This window comes from Setaria italica, chromosome V (assembly GCF_000263155.2).
Source record: "Setaria italica strain Yugu1 chromosome V, Setaria_italica_v2.0, whole genome shotgun sequence".
Classification (NCBI taxonomy): Eukaryota; Viridiplantae; Streptophyta; class Magnoliopsida; order Poales; family Poaceae; genus Setaria; species Setaria italica.
Genome location: NC_028454.1, coordinates 8,704,038 through 8,731,586, shown reverse-complemented (window position 1 = coordinate 8,731,586; position 27,549 = coordinate 8,704,038). Strand labels below are relative to the sequence as shown.

Genomic DNA, 27,549 nt, shown 5'->3' with positions numbered 1-27,549 from the left:
GTCTGTTCCTCGGTGAAGAAAAATAGCCTAGCAGCCGATGAAAAAATGGTCGGTGACTCGTGTAGGCCTGAGTGCCCGACTCTGACTGACATGAAAAAGGAAGAAACACGACGTCGTGTCTGAAAATCCTGAGATCTCTGAAACATCGCCTGTTTCATGACTAGCAGCAACCAGAGAGATCGCACTGCGTGCCACGGAGGGCGATGACTCGTCCCGGCATGGAGAACCTTCTCCTTAAGGCTTCATTCAGGTCACGGTCGATGATATTAACCTTTCTGTAAATAACATGTGGATGTGGACCACCGGGTGACCTTAGTTTGGTGGAAGGCTGGTATAGCTGCTCACGTGATAACTAAGGCCCGTTTGAATAAGCACCTATCACATCGGATATTTTGGATGCTAATTAGAAATATTAAATATAGGCTAATTACAAAACTAATTGCACGGATGGAGTCTAATTCACGAGACGAATCTATTAAGCCTAATTACTCCATGATTTGACAATGTGGTGCTACAGTAACCATTTGCTAATGATGGATTAATTAGGCTTAATAGATTCGTCTCGCAAATTAGCACATGGGTTCTGCAGTTAGTTTTATAATTAGCTCATGTTTAGTACTCCTAATTAGCATCCGAACATCCGATGTGACGCTACTAAAGTTTAGCACCCAGTATCCAAACACCCCCTAAGGACAACCGCCACGGCATCACTCATCACATGATGGTCAAAAGCCAGTAAAAAAGAAGAAGCAACTTTTGATTACAGGCGTGTTTAATGGACGAAAGTTAACCTCTTTATGCATTAGCCTATCCAAACTTTAGCCCATCTTCAAAAAATTGCAAAAGCATTAACTGGTGGGGAGAAGCTAACGGGTGTTAATGACTTGTGGAAAAATAAAAAGGGAGAGAGAAAGGGAGGAGGTGAGTAGATAAAAGGGCAAAAGTGACTTTTCATGAACTTTAGCTCCATCTATTAGCCATGTCTTCGAACAGGAGTGCTAATGGATGGAAATGCTAAACTTTAGCAATAACACATCCAAACATACCCTACTGCAACCATGCGAATTACATTGCATAACTACTGTTGTTGACAGGATGGTTTAATGGAAAAAAAAGCGGTAAGCAAAACCTATTGTTTCCAAACTCCCAACTTTGACACTATGCAAAAAGAAGATTCCCCATCACATCAAATTTGCGGTACATGCATGGAGTACTAAATGTAGACGAAATTAAAAACTAATTGCACAGTTTTGTTGTACTTTGCGAGACGAATCTTTTGAGCCTAATTAGTCAATATTTGGACAATAATTCACAAATACAAACGAAACGCTACAGTTGCGCATTTATGGCAAAATGTCAATTTTGCCTATCCCAAATTGGGAAGTAAACAAGGCTTGAATTTTGGAAGTGATGAAATACCGGTAGTTATTGATGGAGCTACCAATTAATAAAGCATATATAAAAACATGCTATTCACGTGGTAACTAATTAAGGACAGAGCTACGCAGCCGGTCTTGCCAACCTTGACGAAAAGCTAGCTGCTACTAACTCCTTTCCTGCAGACGGGCAGAGGCAGAGGACAACAAAACAATGACAAGAGGACTGCTCACCCGCGTCCAGTCGTCTTTAAAATTTCGTGGTTACGGTAGGACGGCGAGGCACACGTCCTATCATATCATCAGTTCTAGAAGGAAACGTCGACAAAGCTAAGAGATGCCTAAATCATGGTAGCGAGTGCGGATGTAACCATCATCATATCGAACGCTACCTGGAAAGAAAGGCGAAGGCGCCAATGGCAAAGAGAGTTGGTGGTCAGCGATGAGTTGTTGTGCTCACTCCTGCTATTTCTTCTACAAGTTTTAAAGCACGCAGCCCCTCTCTTTATTTTCCTATCAACCAGTTGACCATTGCGTAGCAAAGATGTTAATCATTCATTATTAGTTTGACCAATCTCAGTGCATAGTTTCATAGCACACCATTAATTTTTTTTATTTATTTGACTATTAATCTTTTCTACAAATAGTTATGCAAATAGATGAATTTATAAGTTAAATCTACATTTTTTTATAATAGGCATTGTGGTACTTATTTTGCTTTATTTAACTAATTCATTAGATAAATATTGTTGTTCAAAGTTTGTTTAAAAAGTCAATGATGCTATAATCTTTTTTATATAAGCCTGAAGTGGGATAAAAAATATTATAAAGAAATCGATGTGATATATAGCAGCAAGATGGTGTAGGCCCATGTGCCGTAGAAATTTGTACCGCGTTGAACCGAATTCTATGTCAAATCGTCCATCTTGTAGTCTTAGGAGGGGTGTGATTTATAAATCTCGCACCTTCACCGTGAGAAATTTACAAATTTTGCCGGGCAACTTTCTCGATTAAAATAGAAACTTACTCCGTACTTCATCAATCATACTTAATATTAACGAATCATTTTGCTGGGTCTCTAAGGGCGTGATTGGTAGGTGGGATGGTGGCGTCCGGAGGGCCATCCGGCATCATCCCATGCACTTGGACGTGATTGGTTGCTCTCCCCGCACCATATGGCTGCACCCTCTCGTTCACTCCACCCCTCCCATCCCGCATCCCTCCGTCCGCCCAAAAACGACCTTCCCTCACGAGCCGGGATGGCACGATGCCGGTGAACGCGCAGGGCCCGTGTGACATACACCCAAAACTCTTATCCATACATGCAGCCAAACACGATTCCGTCTCATACTGGACCAACAACAAAGACAACCAAACATAGCTCGTTGCATGATTTCAGCCTGCCTCCCGTGAGCCTGGACCGGTCCTCGTACCGGCTCCCCATGCCCGGAGCAACCAATCACGCCCTAAAACGGGCCGAATCTGCTGAGATGGGACCTGCCGACCTGTGGCCCGTTCCGGAGCGAGCGGGCCTATACTGAAGGCGAGGAACCAAAAGGAGGAGGAGGAGGAGGCAGCACGGGCAAAAGCCGGAAAGCGGAATCACCGAGGCGGAGATGCGCATCGATTCAGCAGCAGCCACGTATGACGCACGCACGAGCGCGATGCCATGCCATCCGCATCCGCCGCTGCTTCGCCGCCCCTTGTTCCGCGCTGCTGTGCCAGGTGCCCACAATACCACCCGCAACCGTGGGATCGTCTGCAGCCGCGTCCCCTGTGGCCAACCGAGCTAAGGCCACCGCTAGAATTCGTTTATGCGCGCGGTAGACGAGCATACGAACATGGCGTTTTTTTACTTTCTTTTTTTTTTGAAATAAAACGTTTCTACTTTCTACTAACCTCTTACAAGCTTTATCAATGTGCCACTATAGTTTTTAGTTTGGTTTAGTTTATTCCAAGCTGCATAGGAACTTGGAGAACTTTTGATACGTTTGCCTTATATAAAAAAGATGGTGGCGAATTAGGATACTTCCAGCTATTTTTAGAGATATTGTAACATCAGCTTGGAGCTTGAGGCAATCATACGAGCCATCCATAAGCAAAGGTTCGAGTAAGCTTCCTTGGTACACGTAACAATTTAGCTTTTGCCTAAAGATACCAAGACATTTTTTTAGGGGGAAAAAGCTCTAGAAAAACTCGATGGTGGCTGCGGGGTCCACATGTCATCGTGAGTCCTGGCCGGCCGGCCTCATGTGATCACATCAGAGGCCACACACCCCGCCCCGCCTTATATTATCCATCCATCCTGTCTCTTCCGGTCTTCCTCCACAAGAAGCAAAATCCAACCTAGAAGCTCCCCAAGTCCCCATCCAGCCATCCTCTTCCTTCCGAACCCAACACCTCGTCGAGATGGGCCGCAAGTTCTTCGTCGGTGGCAACTGGAAATGCGTAATCGCTCTTCCCCTCCTACCTGCCTGTTTTTCTCGTCGTGGATCGGGTGGGAAGCTTTTGGATTTCTTTTCTGATCCCTTTTCGCGTTCTGTTTGCGGTTGAGCTAGTGATTTTGGGGGATTCGAGGGCGGAAATTGCTAGTGAATTCTACCCATCTCGATTTAGATCGACGTATGGATATTTTTTTTTTGTTCTGTCTTGTTTGGGAAGACTGGATGTGTTGCTCCAGGTGCTATCTCTTAAGATCCGGCCAGGAATACAACTGATTTAGTCATTCTCGTACGGAATCAGACAACGTGATGTTGATGGTCTTTGTATGTTTGGACCTAGCTGAAAAGTGCCTGCGTGATTCTTGCAACCCGCCTGTGCTTCGTGCTCAGAACAAACCGTTAAAACCTTGTGTGATGCATGTTTCCAGGAGCGGTTAGAAGTTCGATCTGCCAACTTCTGGAGATCCATATTCATCTGCCACGCAGATCAGCCCCCAATTTACATACTATTCCTCACTGTATCGTTATAAGATCGTGCAATGCTTGTTATAGATATAGCGACTTGAACCTTTATTGTTTTTGTGATGGAGCTCGTAAATTATGGATTTTCTTGTGATGAAACTCGGTAAATTTGAGCTTAGATTGGAGCTTCTTTTGCAAATCGGTTGGTAGTGAAAGAGCCTGTTGCTTTGCCAAATTTCTCATACAAATGACATGCATATCTAGTGAATTGCTTGTTAACTGATTATTGACATGGTCGATCTTCATGCTTGCAGAATGGAACCGCCGATCAGGTTGACAAGATTGTCAAAACTCTGAATGAAGGGCAGGTTCCCCCTCCAGATGTTGTTGGTATGGACTCTTCCCTTTTAGGGGTGACCTTGAACATCGCAGATTTGTGGTACTACTGAGAAATTTTACTTGTATGATGTACTTAGCTATTTGGAATTGTTGCATTGCAGAGGTTGTTGTCAGCCCTCCTTATGTGTTCCTTCCTGTGGTCAAGAGTCAGCTCCGCCCAGAGTTCCAAGTTGCTGCTCAGAACTGCTGGGTGAAGAAGGGAGGTGCTTTCACTGGTGAAGTCAGGTTAGTCTCTAATTCTCTCCTGGCTGTCCACCCCATATGTTGTATAGCCCTTGTGAGGAAGGATTAATGTTGAATCTGAAATGCAAATTCATGCAGCGTTTACACAAGCACAAGGCTCATGTTCCTTTGACCATTAATGCATGGAGTCTTTTGAATTCACCTTTCAGGCTTTCACTCAATTTTAGTTATTTTCATACTGCTGATGCCATGTTAAGCAGTTTGCATATATAACCTTATTAAGCTGTTTGTACATTGCGCTTCGGTGCATTCCTCATTCAATTTTTGTGTTGGTTGATAAGCAAGCCATTATTGATGCAGTGCTGAGATGCTCGTCAACCTTGGCGTTCCCTGGGTCATTCTTGGACACTCTGAAAGGAGAGCTCTGTTGGGAGAATCAAATGAGGTATGCTCCAGTTCAAATTCAGCATGTCTTTCGTGTCATTTGCATTGTGGTTGTGCTGTATGCATATTGCCAATCGGACTATGTTACAGTTACTGAGCTGAGACTTGTTCAGTTATTCTTCTTTAATCCTTCCCTTAGACATGAATCTGCGATATATTTGATTATTGATGCACCTGTTCTAAGAATGTTCACATCTAATGGTTCAATCTTCTGCTTGGATGCCAGTTTGTTGGAGACAAAGTCGCCTATGCACTCTCTCAGGGACTAAAGGTCATTGCATGTGTTGGTGAGACCCTTGAGCAGAGGGAAGCTGGATCGACCATGGATGTTGTTGCTGCACAAACAAAAGCAATTGCTGGTACTTCACATTTACATTCAGTCCTGTGATTGTGCATACTCTCTTTTTTATGTATTCACTGTTAGTGTTTTTCATGTGGATTGTTGATTGATTATATCCAAATACTTTTATGTCTATCTCCCAGGCATATAGAACTTCAAAATTATAAAAAAGGTAGCCATACATCTTATGATAAACACTTCGTTTCTAATCTTGTTTTACGCTAATTAGATCTCGGCGTTCAGTTTGGTTAGAAAATGTACTCTTCTAGTTCAGGCATTACTGTTTTTCTCTAGCAGCTGTAGTTCAGAAATTGGTTCCTGTGCCCCCCTGTTGATTGGAAGGATTACGTGTTTATTTTTGCCTGGATTGTTTATTTCATGTTAACTTTGTGCCTTATCTTCAATTTGCCAAGTTAAAAATATTGGTGCCATGTGGAAATTCAGGCTGAAAGGATGTAATGCTTGTTTGTTTTACAGAGAAGATCAAGGACTGGAGCAACGTGGTTGTTGCCTACGAGCCAGTCTGGGCCATTGGAACTGGTAAAGTTGCCACCCCTGATCAGGCTCAGGAAGTAAGTCTCTCTTAACTCTCACAACTCTACTGGTTCATACATTTTTCAACATTGGGCTATGCTCTTGCAATTATAAATATCTTCATCTACTACAACGTGGCACAAACACTCAGATTTGCATTATCTTTGCAGGTGCACGCATCCCTGAGAGATTGGCTAAAGATCAACGTCAGCCCTGAGGTGTCCGAATCTACCAGGATCATCTACGGAGGTATACACTTCTCGAGCAGTTGCCTTACAAATGTGCACCAGCTGCTAAATCTTTTTGGTACATGATTATTTGTGCTCTTCTTCCTACAGGCTCTGTGACTGCTGCAAACTGCAAAGAGCTGGCAGCAAAGCCCGATGTTGACGGTTTCCTCGTCGGTGGTGCTTCTTTGAAGGTAACGAAAAATCCTGGAAGACAGCTGATGTCCTGTTAATTTGTAAACCAAAGACTGCAACAAAATGATGGTGTCTGGCCTTATCAACATCCTCTGTTACTGACTGTTTCTTATCCCCTATCTTGTCTGCAGCCTGAGTTCATCGACATCATCAACTCGGCCACCGTGAAGTCCGCCTAAGATGTGTCCCCGACCCTTCCACCCCTGACGCGGAGATCCGCTGAACAGGAACAGAATTGTTTTCTGTGCTATGTAGCTTTTTCTGAGGCCACAGCTTGAGCTTGCTAATAATGTTTACTACCTCTGGACATATCAATAATGGTTTTTTTTGTTAGCCCCTTTTTGTGGTGAGTCACATTACACCAGATTCGATGCTGTTTTTCTACATGGACCTTTAGGTTGCTGAATCGTTAGGCTTGTTTTGATTGCATTATCCTAATGTTGTTGGGTGGATGCCGGCTATCCAGCCAAATGCTCTGGCCACGTTAGTAGTGACTCCGTTTGGAACTTTGCATTATCTGTGTCTTTTGTGTTTAATGAGGGCGGATTAGCCGGGCCTGTGAATGCAACGGGTCAGCTAATCTTTGCACGGAGGCAGCAAAGCAGTTGTATGGCACGCTCATCGTTTCACTAAGGCCACGCTCATCGTTTCACCAGCCTTAAAGGTTAGTTTCAGTGGGGTTTTATGGTATTAAATTCTAGGTTTCATGGGCATTAAATCTGTTATATCAGCAGTTTTGCTGACTTGGCAATTTGTCAATCTAATTATGAGGAGAGATGGCAATCTAATTATGAGGAGAGATGAAAGGGGAGTTTTATCCTCATGAAACCGTCCAAATCTGTTATATCAGCCGTTTTGCTGACTTGGCAATCTAATTATGAGGAGAGATGAAAGGGGAGTTTTATCCCTATGAAACTAGAATGTTATAGTTTCATCGCTCGCAGGTTATCTATGAAACTGTGTTCTGAAAGTGATAATTTGATTTCATTGATGACATAACAGTATTGGTATGAAACCCTACACTGTCCTAGGACTAGGATTCTTTTCCACGCCTGCGATGATTGGGACGCAGCGTCAGAATTGTACCATGATGGAATGATGCGTTCATTATTGGCCGATCAAACAAAACATTTTGTAGGCACATCTAAGGGGATTAGCGATGCTGCCCTAGCCAATGCACTTTCGGAGAAATGAAAGAGTATCTGTACCTTGAGCTGATTGGCAGGATCAGATTAGGGTGATGATGCATGAAGCCTTACATTTGACGGGGGAAGTGCTAGCTTTTTTGAATTTTTGAACCTATACTATGTTTTGCAATCTTTTCCACAATACAATTCAACAATCTGAAAAGGAAACTGACCCTGGGAATTGTTGGGTTAAAAAAAAAGAAAGAAAGAGTGCCGGTCACTTCAGAATTATCATGTTTTTAACGAATGAAATAGGAAACCAAACCATATTATTCAAGGTTCAAATTTTGCCTAAAATATTGGTACAGTAAAATATTGGTATAGTAAGACCAGTCTCGATGGGAAGTTTTATGGCATTAAATTTAATATCACATCAGCAAAATTGCTGACTTGGTAAGATAATTAATAGAGGAAGTTTCATCAAACGAGGAAGGAGTTCTTGTAAAATTTATCTAGCACAGTTACGTAGTTCAGGTAAATGTGCAATGAAATTGTGCTGTGACTGGCCTAACAAATCGAGAGAAAAAATGTGAGAGGAGAGGAGAGACCCCTCATCAAAGTCTCCTCGGTAACAGATCCCGTCACGGGCATAAATTCTCAGCCCCTCGGTAAGCAAGCAAACTCCTCCCCGAGCGAGCGTTGGCGTCAACCGCTGGTGAATTTAAGCCGGTCATGCGTCGCATGGGCCAGAGATTTCCGTTGCCCGCACGGGAAGCGTGACGCGCGCGACGCCGACGCCGACGCGTCCCCCCGGCTTCACCGCCACCGTTGCCTACCGCGCGCGCCTCCATCCCACCAGCCTCCTCCTTTTTCTTGACGGGGAGACGCATAAATGAGCTCGCCGACGCCATTACGCCCCACCGCCGCCGGCGGCGGCGCCAGGAGTTACCCCACCTCGCTCCAGCACCGGCGGCGGGGGAGGCCGGGCGCGGGCGCCGCGGGTTTAAGAAGGCCGCGGGTGCGCCGGTGCAAGATGAAGCTCATGTACTTCCTCATGGACCGGGAGGAGCAGCGCGAGAAGCGCCTCGAGCTCGAGTTCGAGGTCGGTCAGGCCGGCTGCTGCAGAGCACTGACACTGACATGCGCGTGCACGCGCGATGGATGATCGGCGAGCGCCGCCGCTCGACGTTTCAGAGCTGATGAACGCTGTGGGCCTTTGCTGTGTGCAGGTGTCGGAGCTGGAGACGGTGCTGGAGAAGGAGCAGCGGCTGGGCAGGGTCCTCCAGTGCTCGCTGCAGGGGCGCGTCGTCTGCCATTGCTGCCTCTCCACACTCGTTCCCACCAATGTGAGTACCTCTCTGCTCACCTTCCGATCGTCCGATCATCTCTGTTTGATGGGCTGCTAAATGTTCAGTTCCGTCAGTCTAAGTATCTGACACTCAGTGTAAGCTCATGGATTATTGCCATCCCCCATCCGTAGATTGAACTGATGTCCGCACGAGTACCATTCGAGCAAATTCTGCCTTGCAGCTTCCGATATGTTCTTCTTTCATGTTACCTTATTACCGTTGGTAGCTTACATTATCTGTAAACGATACTACAATAGGATACACTTGATAGTTCAGATTATGTAGCAATACTACAATAGGGCACACTTTGCATATGTCTGGAGCTGTGCTTAAAAAGTTGAAGCTGTTCAGTCTGAAGTCTGGACGACGACGAACAAGCATGATTGCCAGCGTACCATCACTGCAGCCGCAGCAGCAGAGGAATTGCCATCATAGCATGCATTTCACTTCACCGCAGCATCTGAACTGAAAGATCACACACGTGACGCTGTCACCCTCGTACAGATGTCTGCAAATCCTGCACCCAATAAGATCACCTACGGTAACATCACGCACGCAGTAGTAGTAACAGTAACAGAGAGCACGGCCATTTTCCTGATCTCCATTCCACGGGCCCAAGATCTCATCAGGGTCCCCGTACCCCGGGTGTGAGAGCAACGCCAGGTGCGGGTACAGTATGTCCTTTGGATTCCTGCCTCCGTTCCTGTCTCATCCGATGTCACCTGGCTCTGACCTCTGAACGAAGGACGCGGAAGTACTGTGTCCGATCTGGAGCGTCGCCGTTTCGAGTCGCCTGCGGACAATCGCTGCCTCCTACCTCTTATCTACCAGATCTGCTGGTTTCCTTGGATCCTGCATTATTGTACCTCCATTAGCTGACCAATGATCAGTGCCTTCCATGGCATGGTATCAGTACGATCGATCTCACGAAGTATTTAACCATGTCAGCATCAGCTGTAAAATTCTTCTTCTGTCGGTAACTCTGTGCTTCTGTGTGCTCATCATGCCAATGGCTGGAAGCCTGGAACCTGACCAAAATGCCTGTCTGCTGAACGTGTTCGCTGACTGACATGAATTTTTCACTTGCTTTGTTCGCACTGGTGTATGTAGGTTAGGGGCCTGCTTGGGGAGCTGGCGATGGTGGAGGACGAGATATTCTACCTGGAGAAGAAGGTCGAGGACCTGCGGCTGCGCCTGCGCCGGGAGCAGAGGTGGACGGACCAGTGCATTCAGCAGCAGCAGCAGCAGAGCTGGCCGCAGAGCCGCCAGCCCCGGCACTCCGTGTCCAGGAGAGAGCTCCAGCTCCAGGGTGCCCAGCAGCTGCCGAAGCTGCCCTGCCCAAGCAGCGACGAAGCTGTCGAATGCGAGAGCAAGGCTTCTGTTGGATCCGCCTCCGCCAAAGGTATGAAATGTTCAGCAAAAACACGTGCGAGTTCAGAGTTCATATGTTCTTTTTTTGTTGCTGCTTGATCATCATGATATTTTAATTAGGAGATGAAATGGAGCATGTCACTGCAAGGAGAAGCAGCCACTGCAAGCCGTCGGAGACGACGCCGACGCCTCCGGAGAGGAAGGTCTGCCTGAGCAGCCCGAACAAGCTGTCGGAGGAGCTGATCAGGCTGATGGTGACCATCTTCCAAAAGCTGAACAAGGCGGGGGACGCGGGGGAGCTGGAGCTGGGCGGCGCGTCGAAGCTCAACATCTCCTGCATCGGGCCTCGGAGCCTCGTCCCCAGGGTCGCCGTGACCGGCGCCGCCGCCGCGATGAGCCCGCTCAAGAACCGGAGGGCGTCGGCGACGGCGAAGGCCGGACATGGCGCGGATAAGGAGACTGCCGCTGCCGGTGCCGGGTGCCACAGGAGGTTCGTCGAGTTCACGAGGGCGTCCGTCGACGTCAGCCGCATATCGCTGTGCCTCGTCGACATCAAGAACCTGAGGTGAGGCTTCCCGTTTGGGCGTGTTGTTGTTCAACGGTCAGGGGAAGCTTCAGGTCTGAATGATAGCGTTTGTTTTGCGTGTGCGTTCTCTTACAGGGGATTGATGCAAAAGCTTTGCACCGCCGATCCGAGCCTTCTGACGAACAAGCAGAAGCTGGCGTTCTGGATCAACATCTACAACTTCTGCGTGATGCATGTACTGTAAGCTGCCCTTTAATTGCATCTCCAGGCATAGAACAATTGCTCGAAAGCAACAATGCTGATTCAGGACAGGTTATTCCGGCATGATTTCAGGCGTTTCTTCAGCACGGTTTACCTCCATCCCCGGAAAAGCTTGTTGCGCTGCTGAATCAGGTGTAGCGTTTCTTTCCACATTGCTGACAAAAAATTTGATGATTCAGATCGAATTCCGTCATCTTTACGCACATTGCTAACAGAAACTGGCATTCAGGCTTCAGTGAACGTCGGAGGAACAGTGCTGAATGTCCTGTCGATCGAGCACCTCATCCTGAGGCACTCTCCCGAAGGCAAGCAGGTATGCAAGATTAGGTTTACACCATCCAACCATAAACTTTCTTGCAGGAATAGGATGCTACTACATCATTTCCCTTCATTAAATTCTTAACAACAAGGTTATCTGATATTCTGATGATGATGATAAGGGGATCATGGACGAAGGACAGAGGGATCTTCTGCACTTGTACGGCCTCGGGTACCCTGAACCCAACGTCGTCTTCGCGCTGTGCAGAGGCAGCCGCTCCTCGCCGGCGGTGCGTATGCCGATCAGTCACTGCCAGAGCTCCTCCTACATACTGGCATTTTTTTTTCTCTGCTCCACAGACTGACACTGACCTCACGTGCGCGGCCGCTGCAGCTGCGCGTGTACACGGCGGAGGACGTGTCGAACGAGCTGGAGCGCGCCAAGGTGGAGTACCTGGAGGCGGCGGTGCGCGTCGCCGGCGGCCGGAGGCAGCGCGCCGTCGTGGTGCCCAAGCTGCTGCACTGGCACATGCGGGACTTCGCCGACGACGACGCGTCCCTGCTGGAGTGGGTGCACAGCCAGCTGCCCCGGGCGTCGGGCCCGCTCCGGCGGGCCATCAGGGAGGTCCTGGGCGCTAGCGGCGGCGGCAGGGGCACGGTGGGGACTCCGGCGCCGGCGGCCAAGATGGTGGAGGTCGAGCCGTACGACGCCGAGTTCTGCTACCTGCTGCCCGTCTGGTGAGCGAGCGTCCGTGCATTGGTCGTCTCGGTCGATCGCTCGAAGGCTCGAAGCCGCTGCGTGCTAATTTTTTGCCGTGTTCTCTGGTCGAGGTGTGATTTGCACCAGCATCTGGTCAGTGAAAGGTGACAGTGTTGTCAAGCCGTGAACTACTACCGTGTGGCACAATGTAAATTGTTGGGGTTGAGCCGTTGGAGTTTGGTCCCGTAGAGTTTCGGAAAAAAAAAAGAGTTTGGTCCCGTACAGGGAAAAAATCAATAAAAAGGAACACAATAGTACCTTATTAATAAAATATTTTCATTTCAGTATGAAATATCTTTAGATTTTTTTATGGTCTCGCTAGCTCCTGAACGTCTGACGCACCGATTTAACCATTAAATAAATAAAAAAACGTCTGCACCCTACTCCCGTCGCGATCCAAAAGCAAAAGCAGAAGAAAACCTTCCAGCGTCCGAGTGAGGTCCATGAGCTACCCAACGGCGAGCTGCCCAACGGCAGTGGAGCGTATTGCTGCTCCGGTTGCGAGCTGCTCCCGCAAATATTTGTTCCTACGTATATTGCAATATCAAATCATTACGAGGCCAACATGTACCCCCAAAATCAACTGCTAAAATACTCTCCGTTGCAAACCAAAACACGTACTCCTTCTGTCCCAAATTACTATTCGTTTTAACTTTTCTACGTACATAACTTTTATTATGTATGTAGATATAATCTTAAAGGTTACATATTTAGAAAAGTCAAAACGAATAGTAATTTGGGATGGAGGGTGTAAGACCCAACTTCTAAAGACACATATTGCAGTAAAAACCTTCACAATTATCTTCTGCAATATTGAAAATTTGCTAAAATCAACACCCAAAGCCAACTTGAAAGACTCAAATCATCCTTACAACATCGAAACATGTAAAATTCCATGCGCCTCAAATCACCTTTTGCAGCAACAAAAATATATCTACTGCGACATCAAAAGTTCCTAAAACTAACATGCAAAACCAACTGCTAAAACAAAGTCTCAAATCACTGCCGCGGCATTAAAACATGTAAAGTCCAACATTTCAAAACACCTTGTGCGAAGCGCACCGTGTGGAGGTTCTCTTCCTCCCACTTGGACAGCCCGTCGGTGTAGCTTTGTAATAGCATGGATGGTGTCGGGGCTGCAGGTGTCATAGATGTTGGTAAGCATGACCTTTACGAACAACATCTTAGGAAAGAGGAAGGGTGGTAGGACGTGGAGCTCGTCGTGAAAGATGAAGATGTGGTTGTGGGCATATACTGGGTCGAGCTAATGCAGGAGTGCGAAGCCCACCTAGATAAGGATGAACTCCATGTCACGACCCAAGCACAGGGTGCATATCAGGAAGTCATGTGTTAGCACAAAGATGAGGGAGACGGCAAGCCACTCGTTTGGGAGGGAGTTATTAAAGTGGAGCACGCCATGAAGAGGCTAGCCACGGGTAATGAGCTCTGGAGTGTGTAGGGGTCGTATGGAGGTATAGTGTGAAGAGGTGGCAGGACTCTATAGTGCTCGAAACGGTTTATCGGACCTCAAAACTAGTGCCCTAAACTAAAATAGGTAAAATTTATGTCTGGCATTCTCAAAGTTGAGTTAAGCCCTGTTTGGAGGGGGGGCCTAAAGTTTAGCCCACCTCTTTTAGCCCCATTTTAGGCTAAAGGAGGGGTACCACTTTTAACCCCCCCTTTTCCTTTAGCCCCTTAAGGGGTGCTAAAATGGGCTAATGGGTGTTAAAAGTGGTTCCAAGGACCATCTTTCCCTGGTTGCCCTCCCGCACCCCCCTCTCTCTCCTCCGCACTGCACTCGCCTCCACCTCGCCGGCCAAGCCGCCTCCGGCCGGCCCCGCCGCCTCTGCCGCCCAACCTCGCCCCCGCCGCCCTTCTCTTGCCTCCGCCTCCGCCTCCGCCTCGGCCGAGTTCTTTGGCGGCGCCCCTGACGCTGGATCCGGGGCAGCCGGCTGCGTGCTCATGGCCTCCGGCCTAGCGCCGTGGCACGCGGAAGAGCTCGCGGCTACCGGCTTGGCGAGAGGTCCGGCGCTCGTCGGAGCTCGTGCTGCTGCATGGGGCTCTGCCATTGCTCGCCCACCGCAGCTCGGTTGTGCCGCGCGGGGCTCTGCCTTAGGCTTTCGTCGGACCTCGAGCCACCATCGGAGCATGCAGAGGGGAGGCGGGGTGGAGTGGAGTGAAGCGACCTTCCGGTGTGCGGGGAGTCGAGCGCGACGCAGGGAGGAAGGAGGCTGGGACGCGGCCGCCAGCTCCCGGCGCGGGGAGTAACGTGAGCTTGGGCGCGCGGGCACAGCCACAGGCTGCCGATGCAGGGAGGGAGGGGAGCTTGGCCGCGCGGCCACTGGCTCCCAGCGGGGGAGGGAAGGCAGCTAGGGGCGCGGAGGCCGGGTGGGCGCAGGGCCGCTGGCGTGCGAGGAGGCTGGCGCGGCTGGGGGAGGTGGGGAGAAGAGCGAGAGAAGGGGAAGAGAGAGAAGAAGAGATAGGAGGAAGGAAGGAAGTGGGGGTAAATGAGTCTTTTGTAAACCTAGGTGCTAAAGTTTAGCCTAATTTTCAAACAGCCCAAGGGGGCTAAACTTTAACCCTCCATTTAAGGGGGCTAAACTTTAGCATGGCTTAAAATTTAGCCCAGGGACTAAGGTAGAGTAAGCCTGGTGCAAGAAAAAAAAGACCAAGAGAGCAAGGATCCGGCATGCCATAAAGCCTCTCTTCGTAAAACCAATCACAAAAATGTTGTACTCTCTTTTGCCTAAGGAAGATGACTCGAGCAGACAACTGACTCCTTTTCCGGTTCTGATATGCAAAATTTGATAATGTACCATGGGAATTGGGATAAATCCTCTGTTCTACTACATGTACCCGAGAACCGTCCGAACGCCGTCCGAACGAACTAACAATTTTGACTCGATAAGAAATTCGAAAATTGGTGATTTGTAATTTCTCTTGACAATCTTGCTCCCACATTTCAATCCTTGAGTATTTCCCAACCATCCAACTCAATACCCATTCTTCTCATGTGTTACGGGGCCATATGTTGCAGTGCAAAATGGCAGCAATGTGAACCGTTCGATGGTTCTGTAGCGTCGGATGTCGGTTGAGGGTATTTTCATTCTTTCTATATCTAAATCAAGGATCTTGACCCTTGATTTATGCCCCGACTGTTGTAGATATTGCAACAATCAAAACCCTAAGAGCTCGAGTGCGCTCCTCTTGTACCGTCCCATGCGCCGCCGCCCGCCGCTCCTTTTTATCATCGCCATGCCTATCGCCCTCAACCCCAACATGACTGCAGACCGCGCTTTCTCCTTCATCTTGGTCGGGCCACTACAATGCTCCCACACACCGCCGCCCCTTCCTATCATTTGCGTAGAACCAACCATGCTTCTCTGGCGGATAGAGCACCCTCCTCTTGTAGCATTCCACATACTGCCACCCCCTTTTTTTTAATCATCGCCATGCCTATTGTCCTCAACCTGACATGGCCGCACACCTCTCCCTCTTCCTTTTGCCTTACTTATTGCGACAATGGACCTTTGCTATCTATGACGAACCAGCATACTGCCCTGCACCGCTCTTCGACGATAAGTCGATAAGACATGCTAGATAGATCTGTAGCTAACCATTCCTTGTGTCACTGCTCCACCACAGTTGCCACCTCAACGTCCATGGAATCCCCAAGGTTCTCTCTAATCCTTGAGACATTGTTGACTCGAGTCTAGTTCATGGGTGCCATAATGATAATCTCATTGAAGGATCATGGAGTGGAAGATGCCGCAACAACCGTTCAAGATGAACCAACTTGTGGGAAAGGATATAAGAGTAAGAAAAACCACTGAATTTCTTTCTATTTTTAATTTTGCTTGCAAAATTGTTAAGATCATTTCTTTTCATCGATCTAGATTCAAGCACCAACCTATGCACTTAAAACATGGATTATTTATATGTTTGTGCTGATTTTAATTTGAATTTACTGAAGAAATTACGATTGGTATGCATTAAGCTGAATTAACCGTTACCTTTTTATCTTGTAAAGAATAATAGCACTATTTTGAAATGACAGTTGTGTAGTAAACAATTTTATTTAATATTGCCTTTTATGTTGTCCAGAGTAATAATAATATGTATGAATTAATAATTGGTTTGTATTTGATTTACCTTGTATCATACAGAGATATGACAGTTGGTTTGATACAATTGTATTTAGTTATTACTCTTTTTCATGTACCGAGTAATAGTAGCATATATACTTAGGAATTGACAGTTGGTTTATAGACAGTCTTATTTAATTATTACCTTTTGTCATGTACAAAATAATAATAGTATAATATAGACATGACAGTTGGTTCCTATAGAATCTTGTTTAACTATTACTATCTTTGTATACAAGCTTATTTACTTATTACCTGTGTCATGCATATATACAGAAAGATTATTTACTCGTGCCAGTAGGGTATGCGCAGTGTGCTGTTTTTTTTATTAAATTTACCAAATGACACCTAGTTTGTTTACAAGCCTATTTAACTATTACTCTTTACGCTATAAGCGTGAATTCCATCCAACTAGAGAAGGGAGAAAATCTACATGCGTTGCCTTTTAACCATATGTTAAATGGGAAGATCAAATGAAATCTTTTGCTGTACCTCTGCTGTAAATTTTCTCCAAATCTTAGTATCAAACTCTTCTGTCAACGAATTATACGCTCTATGAAAAAAGGGGAAACTTTTTATTCCATCATTAATGCATTAACCAAATTAACTATTTTCCTAGAAATTTCAATATTTCCTTTAGATGGAGGTGGGTGTGATTTCAACAGTGAAACGAGAAAAAAAAAGGAAAAACATCTTGAGATGACCTAAAGTTAAAGAGCCGGATGAACTCGGGCCCACGTAACGCTTCCCAAAGGAGTCAAAGTGTCAGAGTCCCTGACACGTGGTCCCGGCCACCGTCGCGGGTTGAAATGGACCCCACATATCATCGTCCCACCCCGTACCAGTGGCATCTCTCCCGTGCGCCGCCCCCAAAACCCCAGGACTGGAATGGAATGCAGGTGTTAATCCTTGCCCAGTAAAGCTGTTGCCTTTCTCGCCGATTTCCGCCATGCCACCATAAATCCAGCGAGGGCGGCGTCGTTGCGTTCAATCGTGGTGCGTGAGAACGCGATTTCGCCCGGGCTTTACATAGGGCGGGGGTTTCTCCCCCCAATTTCATCCAGTTTCGCTGCCATTTGGAGCGATCGTGCTCCAGTTCGGGGGAAGGTGAGTCCTTTCGGTTCCTCTTTCGTAGTATGTTTGGATCGAAGAACATTTGGGGAGAAAAATCGCGTCGTTCCTGTAAAATTTCGATCAATAACCGCTGTATTTGCGTTCAGGAATCGTCTCTGTTGAATCCCTGAGCTCCGGGGATGGATCTTGACATGGACGACTACATCGACCCCTACGAGGAGGCCGAGGCCGAGGCCGCCGCGGAGGCCGCCGGATTAGCGGACCCCAAATCCGAGGACTCCGACGACGACTCCGAGGACGACTCGGACGCGGAGAGCGACTACGAGGAGCAATCCTTCCGCCTCCTCACATCCGGCAAGCACCGGGTGCGCAACCCGGACGGCACCTTCCGCTGCCCCTTCTGCCCCGGCAAGAAGAAGCAGGGGTACAAGATCAAGGACCTCCTCCAGCACGCCGACGGCATCGGCGTCTCCAGCAAGCACTGCCGCCACGGCCGCGAGCGCGCGTCTCACCGCGCCTTCGCCCGCTTTGTCCGCACCGATCCGTCCTTCGCGGAAGACCTTGTCGGTATCACTGGCATCCTCGGTGCCATTAAGCCCGCCCCTGCTAACGCCAATGGCAGTGGAAGTGCCACCGCGGAGGCGAAAGCCAATGTTGGTCCTACGGGATCCAGTTCTGCGCCGGCGGAGAACGTGGGGCCGCCACGGGAGGTTGAGAGGTATGCTTGGCCATGGGCTTGTGTTCTTGCAGCCGGTGCAGGGTTCAATGCTGAGGAGTTTGCTGGTAGAGTAGCCATGTTTAGTTTTGTTGAGGTTGTGCCTTTGTTTATCGATGAGATAGAAGGCATGGAAACCTTTGCAATCGTGAGGTTTACCAATGATTGGAGTGGATTTAATGATGCGCTTACGCTAGAGAACCATTTTAGTGTGAATAAGCTGGGGAAGAAGGAATTTGAGACTAGGAATAGTGGTCTAGGTGCTGCAGAGGGGGAGGGCGGCGAAGGTGAGGTAAAGGTTTATGGGTGGGTTGCCCGAGAGGGGGATTACAATGGAGGGACTGTGGTGGGAAGGTTCTTGAGGAAGCGTACCATCCTGAAAACAATAGATGAGGTCTCCAAAACTGAGTTAGAGAAGTCAGGGGAGATGGTTGCAAGACTGGCATCTCAGATAGAGGAAAAGAACCGATACTTGCAGGATTTGGAGACAAAGAAGAATGCAACAGAACTCTCGATCTCACGGCTTGAGGAGGACAACAGGAAGCTACACGAGGCGTACAATGAAGGTAATCTGTACAATTTTGCTTCCTTTCTTTCGGCTCTACTTGATGGTTTAGATGGTGACATTTCTAGTCATGGCTGTGAAACAGAAACTTATTTGTAACAGAGCAGATCTCAGATGTTAATTCTATCTTGTACCATTGCATATTAGATAGTTTGCATGTAAGTCCTGAAGTTAGTTTTTTAATAGTCTTATATTGGACATGGGTTACATAGAGAAATGATGTTGTGGGTTGGTTAGATGAATGCAGGATTTTTCTGATAGTAATGCCATTCTGCATGAAATTACTCGATTCCTTTCTTTAACATTATATTTATCTGTAAAACTACGAATTACCTGATGAGATGAACAATGCTTACACGTATGAACAAACCTCCTCCAATTGTTAACTTTGATTACTTAGCTTTAATTTCTTTGCTTTACAAATTTAACAAAGCAAATTTTCTCTTTTATAAATTAACTCATCCATAATTTTGTATCCTCTTTTTCAGAAATGCGAAATCTTCATCGCAGGGCTCGTGAAAATGCTCTGCGAATTTTCCAAGAAAATGACAACTTGAGGCAAGAATTAGAAAATAAGAGGAGAGAACTGAATTCACGAGCTAAGCAACTTGAAAAGCTGTCAGCTGAGAATGCTAACGACTGGAAGACACTCGATGATGAGAAGCAGAAGGTAAGCAAAACAACTATACAAATGAAGCACTAGGCTATGCTCATGTAAGCTCTGCTGAAATATCATGCTTATGGTGCACTAATCTGGACTAACAGAGTGGCAACCATTCTTTTGGTTAAGTGATTGAGATTGACTTTGGAAACAAGGATTTACTGTTGCTGTTTTATATTTCCATTTCAAACTTGTACAGGTTGTTTAAAATTATATATCATCAGTACTTTCACTTTGACAAGGGATGTATTGTTATGAAGTATTTTATCATCTAAGTTCTATGACATTCACAGAATACCGGTTCTCTTTCTACATCCTAAGTGCATGCACCAAAGCTTGCTAGGCTCATAAACTAATGATGACAGTTAGAGCATATTGGTATGATAGCATGATTGCATACAGCAATATCTTATACAATTACTTAAAGTTTCTTTTGAAATTGTGCAGGCGAAAGATGATAATAGTGAACTTGAGTTAGCCAGTATAGAGCAGCAGAGGGCTGACTTCGATGTTCTGAAGCTATTGGATGACCAGAAGGTTTGCCCTCTTTCTTACTTATATGTTGCTTTCTAGATGGTCACTGTAGGTTCTGGTGATGAGAATTAATACATTTTAATAACATCAGAGGGAAAAGGAAGATGTATTCGCAAGGATGCTCCAACTGGAAAAGGAACTGCATGAGAAGCAGCAACTTGAGCTCGAAGTTGCACGGTTGAATGGTACACTCCAAGTAATGAAACATTTGGAGGGAGATGATGATGGTGATATTCATGAGAAGATGGAGAAGCTGAGTGAAAGATTAGAGCGTGAGAAGAAACGGCTGGAAGATTTGAGTGGAGATCTTGTGAGGAAAGAGCGTGAAAGTAACGACGAGCTACAACAAGCCCGGAAAGAATTGATTATGGTACCGCTCTTTTTCTATGTACTATATGTTTAGCAATTAAAATGCACCTGATTTGTTCTCTATCAGTTGATGCTCATAAGGTTTTTCTCACTGATCAAATGGTTATCACAATGATCAGGGCTTGGAGGACGAGCTAAATGGGCGGGCAGCTATTGGGATAAAAAGAATGGGAGAACTTGATGAAAAACCATTTCAAAATGCATGTAGGAGGAAATTTGGAAACGATGATTACCAGGTCAAAGCAGCAGAGTTGATCACAAATTGGCAGGAGGAACTGAAGAAGCCATCCTGGCATCCTTTTAAGGTTGTTCAGGTTAATGGAGAAGATAAGGTATTTACCGTGTTCTATCTGACTGTTGTGTTATCTTTATAGAGGCTAGTATTGGAACTAATAGTTGTCCTCGTCCTTGTTCATTGCAGGAAGTTCTAGATGATGATGATGCAAAGCTGAAGTTCCTGTGGATTGAGTATGGTGATGACGTGTGCAATGCGGTGAAGACCGCGCTGATGGAGATAAATGAATACAACCCCAGTGGTCGGTATGTTGTGCCCGAGCTGTGGAACTTCAGGAAAGGCCGGAAGGCGACGACGAAGGAGGTGCTCAAGTACCTTTTCGGGCAGATGGAGACGACAACCAAGCGCAGGAGGGGCTGATGAGGTGCCCTAGGCCGCCTGACTGCAAAGCCAATAAGTAGTCGTGCATGCGCGCCATTGGTGCCATCGTGGGGCCCTGTGCTGCTCGATCCCCTCCTGACATAGGAGATGTATCCTCTGTGTTAATGTTCCATTGCGTAACGACATTACAAGCGTATGTGATGTGTGGAAGCATGTGGTTGTGCTGTTGCCGCTTCAGGCCGTAAAAACTGATGTGATCGGTGAACTGAATAATACCAACCCGTGGCTTTCGTGCCCTACTTAGGTGTCTGTATATTGTGCAGGTGTACATATGCAGTAGTGCAAGTGATAGCCTGCTTGGCCTTTATCTTGTGTGCTATCATCTGACCTTTCATGCGTAATCGGTTAATCATGCTGCATATTTTCAGCATTTGTACCGTAATTTAGGTACTTGGTGTTGGTTTGATGATACTTACATTCATTTGTTCAGAAAAATCTATGCAAACAGCATTTCCCACTGACTGGCTGAATTAGTGCACTCATTTGAGTAAATAATCCATTTTAAATTGGTTATCCTAGAAAATGTTCCCACGAGGCCACGATCACAAATATATTCAGTAAGTTGTTTTAGATTGATGACACAATAACTATAGTAGGCAACTGAAATAATAATATATATATATATATTTTCCTTTGGAAGAGTGTTATTGTGGTTGCGGGAGGACAGGAGGCAAGAAAGACAATAAAAGCCCCCTCACTCTTCATCAGTGCCCTCTTCCTCCGCCGCCGTAGCACTCTTCCTCCGCCGCCGTAGCCATGGCCCCCGCCGGCGGAGGGGACGAGACTGGAGAATCCGGCGGGCCACCCATGAACCGTGGCGTTGATCGAAGTGCTGATGGTGGTGGTAAGAGAAGCCACGGTTTGCCTTTTCTTTTACCTCATCGCATTTTCTTCTTGTTCTTTCTTCTTTTTTTTTCTTTTTCTTTTTGGTTTACGAGGGCGCCTGCCTTGAGGGATCTGCTAGTACTACTCCCCTGCAGTTTAGTTTATCTACTACCTCTCGATACCAAGTCTGATCTATGATGCATTTCGATACCAGGTTACTAATCGTTCGTTTCATTTCCCCACCAAGTTGCGACCTTTGGATGAGGGTCGCATACTCTTTCGATTGGAGGCACAAGCCTTTTGGTCCCCAAGCGCATCAATCTGACTATCTGAGTCGTGGGAACTTGTAGGCATAGGTATATTGACGCGAAACAGTTTCTTAGGAATAACTGCACTTGAATTAAGGCAAATGTAAAGTGCAATCAACTATGACATTTAGTCAATCAAGAGTGCAAAGTTTCTGAAGGCTGCCACCATATGTCAACTCTAAATTACTTGGATCATCAGTTTTGTCGACACATCTTATTGCTTAGATTTTTGGGAAAAAAAATCATTGTGTTCAGTTATCTCGTTTCCTCGTTCCTTTAACTATTTTTGTGTGTTCAACTGTGATGTGTAATATCCACAGGATGGCAGGAACATTTTGTGATGTATACTTGCATTGCTTTACCTGTCGCAGGCTATCTTGCTTACACTTGCTGAAGCGTTCTTTGTTTTTCGGTGGCAGCAGGTCAGAATCTTGGGGCAGAATCTGGAAGCAGGAAGAGGAATGCAGCAGTTATGTCCAAAGATTTGACGAGTCTGGTTGGCAATGGAGGTATGTGTTACTGAAAACATGCTTCAATCTTTCACTCTTTTCTTCATACCATGGTTTTAATTTTTTTCACCCATGGGCAGAGCATTCGAAGGTAGCGTGTGAGGATTCTCAGAGGATTTTAATGGAGGTCGAAGACCTGAGGGCTCAACTAGATGTGGATGTGAAAGAGCTTGGATACTGTGAGGCGAATCAGAAGCTGAGAGTTGAGCTGGCTCAGAAGGCGAAAGAGATGCAGTGCTTGAGAAAGCAGAATGAGGGAATGAGAAAGCAGAATGAGGATCTGCAGGCCAAGAATGATGGCATGATGAAGCAGAATAAGGACCTGCAAGCCAAGAATGATGTCCTGGTGAAGGAGAATGAGGAGCTGAGATCCAATATAGATGGCATTAGCAAGCAGAATTTGGAGCTGCAAATCAAGAATGGCGGCCTAACAAAGTGGAATGAGGAGCTGCTAGCAAAGAATGGCAGACTGACAAAGCAGAATGAGGAGCTGAAGGCCAAGGATGTCGACTTGGTGAAGCAGAATGAGGAGGTGCAAGCCAATAATGATAGGATGAGGAAGCGGAATGGGGAACTGCATGCCGAGAATGCTGGCCTAACAAAGCGGAATGAGGGTCTGCAAGTCAAGAATGAGGGCCTGACGGAGACTAATGAGAAGCTGCAAGCAAAGAATGACAGGCTAACGAAGTGGATTGGGGAGCTGGAAGACAAGAATGACGACCTGGAAGATTTGAACGGAACTCTTGTGAGCAAAGAGCGTCAAAGGAACGATGAGCTACGGCAAGCCCGAAAAGAGCTTACTATGGTACTGCTCCATTATTTTATTTTATATGTGTTGTATGTTTAGCAATTACCATGCACCTAACGTGTTCTCCATCAGTTGATGTTCATAAGATGTTTTCCATTGATGAAATGATTGTTGTGAGCATCATGATGCTCAGGGTTTGGAGACGAGTTAAATGGCCGGCCAGCTATTGGGACCAAAAGAATGGGAGAACTTGATGAGAAGCCATTTCAAAATGCATGTAAGAGAAAATATGGAAACGTCGATTACCAGACCAAAGCTGCAAAGCTGGTTGAAAGTTGGCAGGGTGAACTGAAGAAGCCATCCTGGCATCCTTTTGTGGCTGTTCAGGTTAATGGAGAGCATAAGGTATTTGCTGTTTTTTTCTATCCAGCTAAGGTATTATATGTCTTTGTCGTTTATAGAGGTTAGTATTTGTCCAGAAATCATAACCAATCCTCGTTTGTTGCAGGAAGTTTTAGACGAAGATGATGCAAAACTGAAGCTCCTGCGATTTGAGTACGGCGATGATGTGTGCAATGCGGTGAAGACTGCGCTGATGGAGATAAACGAGTACAACCCCAGTGAGCGGCACGTGGTGCCTGTGTTCTGGAACTTCAGGAAAGGCCGGAAGGCGACGATGAAGGAGGTTCTCTACCTGTACGGACAAATGGAGATGATAACCAAGCGCAGGAGGGGCTGAAGAGGCGCCCTGATCGGTGTGACCACCAAGCCAATAATCCCTGTTGGTGCCGTTGTGGGAGCCCTGCGCTGCTCATTCCCTCTTGACATAGGAGATGCATCCTCTGCGTCACTGGCAGAGCTTCATTGTGGCCAAGGTGGACCATGCCCCCCCTATCCTCCTAAATTTCTTAAAGGAACAGCTAATTTAACTACTTAAACACTCTATGTATGCTAATCTCCTCTGTTATTGGCCCCCTCTCAGTTTCTCTGCATGCTCCGCCACTGCTCTGCGTTCCATTGCGTAAAGACATTACAAGCGTATGTGATATGCTCATGTGGTGCTGTTGCCGCTTCCGTCCTAAACACTGATGTGATTGGTTAACTGAATGATACTAACCCGTGGCTTTCGTGCTCCTATTAGCTAGGTGTCTGTATCTTTTGCAGGTGTACATATGTGGTAGTGTAAAGTCCTGGCATGAGTGATCGGTTAGTCATGCTACCTATTTTCAGCATCTGTACCTTTTTCAGCTACTTGGTGTTGGTTTCATGATTCCTGTATTATTTTGTTCAGAAAAAATCAATGCAATAACATTTCCCACTGACTGGCTGAATTACTGCGCTCTTGCGTTGTTTGAGGTGTCCCATTTGATGTGGTGATGGTTTTGCAGGAGCAAACTCTACTCTGAAGCATACTGATGTGAGTGGAGCATTTGGTTGACTGAACTGGATACCTGCGTTTCCCTGCAAAATCACCATCTAAACACTCTTCTGGCTCTGAAGATGGAGGAGATGAAATGGCTCGAGGGACATACCTTCCGAGGAAGATGAATGAGGGGATGTAATCTTGTGAACTGTAACTAGGAACTCGATGTTGCATCCAAACATTTCATTGTAGGCAGTGTCTCCTTTCTCGTGTGAGTGAATAATCCATTTCGAGTTGGTTATCCTATAAAATATTCCCACAACAACAAATATATTCAGTCGTAGTTTTAGAGTTTGGCACAATGATTATGGGGGTAGACAAGATGTCTATGGTGCCTCTAATATTTTCGTGTAAAATGTGCACACTTAATGCTTATGTTATTATCCTACTGCCCACCACTGGAAGCAGATCCCCTGCAGTACCTCTCTCCACACGTTAGTGAGTCCAGCAGAAGTATTGTAGAGGAGTCTCATTGCTGCTGCCACCACCGCCGGCAGCCCTACCGCTGACACCCCTCTCTCTAAACTCATTTGGGAGAGATGACGGGAGTATTTTAGCTTTATTTAATAAGTCGCAAAGCTTTTCCTGAATTGTTTCTAAGAGGTGAGCACCCACCCACCCTGGCCGTGATTGAACACGGGCCGACTTACTGGCAACCGACTAGCTTTGTCAACAATAAAAAGAAAGTATGGAAGGACAACCCTACAACAAATGAGATAATTCAATTCATGGGTGAAAAGTGGGTGATAATTCAATTTATGGGCGAAAGGTGGGTGGCTGAATCGACTTGTCTAAGACTTAAATAAAATATCCAATCGGAGGTAGTATACGATATTCCCACCTATCACAAAGATATTTGGAATTCCAAAATTATTCCCATTTTTTGTTTGTTAAACATTTTTAGCTTTGGTAATCAATATATAAAAATTAAATATATTGACAACGTGAGATTGATGTTAGTAGTAGATATATTCTAACATATAATATTTTTATTAGAAATTTCTAGTCAAAGTTTCTTATAGTAGACCGTGTGGTGTGTTTGGCAACTAACAGAAAGAAGCATGAGAATTAGTGGTTAGAGTTGATGGAGGGAATTTACTTAGGAATATGAATTTTAGTACTGCTGGTTCGAACACTTAAAGAAAGCACACACAAATGGAAAACAAAACTCTTAAGGCTTGTATTTCTCAAAAATATGAACATGTGGTGGTGCCTCCCTTTTTATAGGGAGGCCAACCGACTTTTACATACCGAATTTATCCTCACTCAACCACTACATTCTAAGAATATGCTGTACATTTTGGTAAAGAAAGAGTCCTAATCCGATTTGTACACCCTAACTGAGTCACGCTATTCATGCCACCGGGGTCACGTTCACAACGTGACCCTAATCCTTCACACCTTCGCCCAAATGATCTTGAATGGGCCTTGGATTTCGGACATCGAATGTGCTCACAACCTTCGCCTAGCTCTGCCAAGTTTGCCGAATACCTTCGCTTCGTGCCCTCCAGTGCGAAAACCTGCATACACGATCAAAATAATTTTGCCGCACCCTCGCAGGCGAGGTGACGAAGGTAATAAAAGGAAACGAGGGTGTTAGCTTTGAGCGAAGGTGAACATCATTTTGATTATCATTGTGATGATCCAATTCTCTAAAGCGGCATGCGAGGGTGATGTTAACAATTCAAATCCATATCCCCAATAGTAGCCCCTCGGGGGCGAGGTCCACTCCAGCGGGCTGAACCTTCGAAATATCATTTGATCTCGATCAAGGATTGAAAAACGTCTCCCTGCTCGCTGGATTGGATCTCTCTGCGAAGGTAGTTAAATGACTATTTTGCCCTTGCTTTTTTACTGTTGAGCGCGGTTACCATTGGAGGGTGCGGTAACTTTTCTGCACCCTCGCTTTGACAAGTGTCGTTGCTGCTTTCTGATTTCGTGCTTTGAGATTCGTGCATCCCTTTCGATTCATCCTTTGTTGATCTAGCAAAGGTGATTTTCTTTCTTTAAGTTAGCACTGCACTTGGTATGAATTGAATGTTATACAAATTTGTTTTTTTGATAGATAAAGTGGCACGCGTTAAAAGTACTGCTAGATTGATGACTGAGGAGGAGCTGGCTGTTGCCAATCTAATGGATCCCAACGCTCAAGGAAACCCTGCTGCCGATCCGATGAATCTGATTGCTCATGATATCCAGGTCAACAATCCGATGCATCCTGATATTGAACCACCTCACGTGGGAGATGAAGACCTGGGCGGCACTCAACATGCCCGCGAAGCTAACAGTTCATCTAAGGGGGGATCTAATGAGGATAGATCTAGCAATTTTGATGATGGTGATACTGCTGAGGGTGTAGGAGGAGGAGGAGGAGGAGGAGGAGGAGAAGAAGAAGAAGAAGAAGAAGGAGAAGGAGAAGAAGGAGGTGATGATCTTGAAGATGTGGATGCTAATGTGAAACATCTGGTTGCGGAAACTCCCACCAGTTGCTTTTTTGGCCGTTCTTTGGTTAGTCAGAATGACATTGACTTCTATGTCAAGAAGGGATATTTCAACACTGGAGATTGCCAGCCCCCTAGGGACGAGGATATTCCTGTTCCACAGCCTAATGAGTGTGTGGTCTTTTGAGATTTCTTCGTGGCTGGGCTAAGATTTCCATTGGAAAAAACTTTCGTAGATGTTCTTGTTGCATACAAGGTCCGAATTCATCAGCTAACCCCAAATTCTATCCCCCGGCTCCTAAA

General features: G+C 46.2%; 4 protein-coding genes across 11 annotated transcripts; all 4 read left to right on the top strand.

The window, feature by feature from the left end:
• Positions 1-3,666: 3,666 nt before the first annotated feature.
• On the top strand, positions 3,667-7,110 carry LOC101778953 (triosephosphate isomerase, cytosolic). Its single transcript, XM_004968150.3, has 9 exons — positions 3,667-3,824; positions 4,594-4,669; positions 4,780-4,903; positions 5,222-5,306; positions 5,532-5,664; positions 6,123-6,217; positions 6,350-6,428; positions 6,518-6,600; positions 6,733-7,110. The coding sequence occupies exons 1-9, from the start codon at positions 3,786-3,788 to the stop codon at positions 6,778-6,780; spliced, it is 762 nt and encodes a 253-aa protein (XP_004968207.1). The 5' UTR covers positions 3,667-3,785; the 3' UTR covers positions 6,781-7,110.
• A 1,321-nt stretch (positions 7,111-8,431) lies between these two features.
• On the top strand, positions 8,432-12,540 carry LOC101778542. The gene is made up of 9 exons (XM_004968149.3): positions 8,432-8,830; positions 8,958-9,074; positions 10,188-10,479; positions 10,569-11,013; positions 11,110-11,209; positions 11,308-11,367; positions 11,465-11,548; positions 11,676-11,783; positions 11,888-12,540. Exons 1-9 carry the CDS (start codon positions 8,621-8,623, stop codon positions 12,233-12,235), a joined length of 1,764 nt encoding a protein of 587 aa, XP_004968206.1. The 5' UTR covers positions 8,432-8,620; the 3' UTR covers positions 12,236-12,540.
• A 4,712-nt stretch (positions 12,541-17,252) lies between these two features.
• Positions 17,253-21,311, top strand: LOC101778142 (factor of DNA methylation 1). The gene is made up of 7 exons (XM_004968148.2): positions 17,253-17,505; positions 17,619-18,753; positions 19,241-19,422; positions 19,861-19,950; positions 20,039-20,317; positions 20,436-20,648; positions 20,738-21,311. The coding sequence occupies exons 2-7, from the start codon at positions 17,652-17,654 to the stop codon at positions 20,969-20,971; spliced, it is 2,100 nt and encodes a 699-aa protein (XP_004968205.1). The 5' UTR covers positions 17,253-17,505; positions 17,619-17,651; the 3' UTR covers positions 20,972-21,311.
• Positions 21,312-21,656: 345 nt separating this feature from the next.
• On the top strand, positions 21,657-25,073 carry LOC101775821 (M protein, serotype 5). 8 transcript variants are annotated; one of them, XM_022826284.1, is made up of 8 exons: positions 21,657-21,851; positions 22,548-22,634; positions 22,715-23,439; positions 23,576-23,787; positions 23,891-24,257; positions 24,365-24,420; positions 24,524-24,588; positions 24,771-25,073. In XM_022826284.1, the coding sequence occupies exons 1-4, from the start codon at positions 21,749-21,751 to the stop codon at positions 23,591-23,593; spliced, it is 933 nt and encodes a 310-aa protein (XP_022682019.1). In that variant the 5' UTR covers positions 21,657-21,748; the 3' UTR covers positions 23,594-23,787; positions 23,891-24,257; positions 24,365-24,420; positions 24,524-24,588; positions 24,771-25,073. The 8 variants fall into 8 exon arrangements, with proteins under 8 accessions (XP_022682019.1, XP_022682017.1, XP_022682018.1 ...); XM_022826282.1 differs by having other exon boundaries at positions 24,365-24,588; XM_022826283.1 differs by having other exon boundaries at positions 23,891-24,420.
• Positions 25,074-27,549: the final 2,476 nt, after the last annotated feature.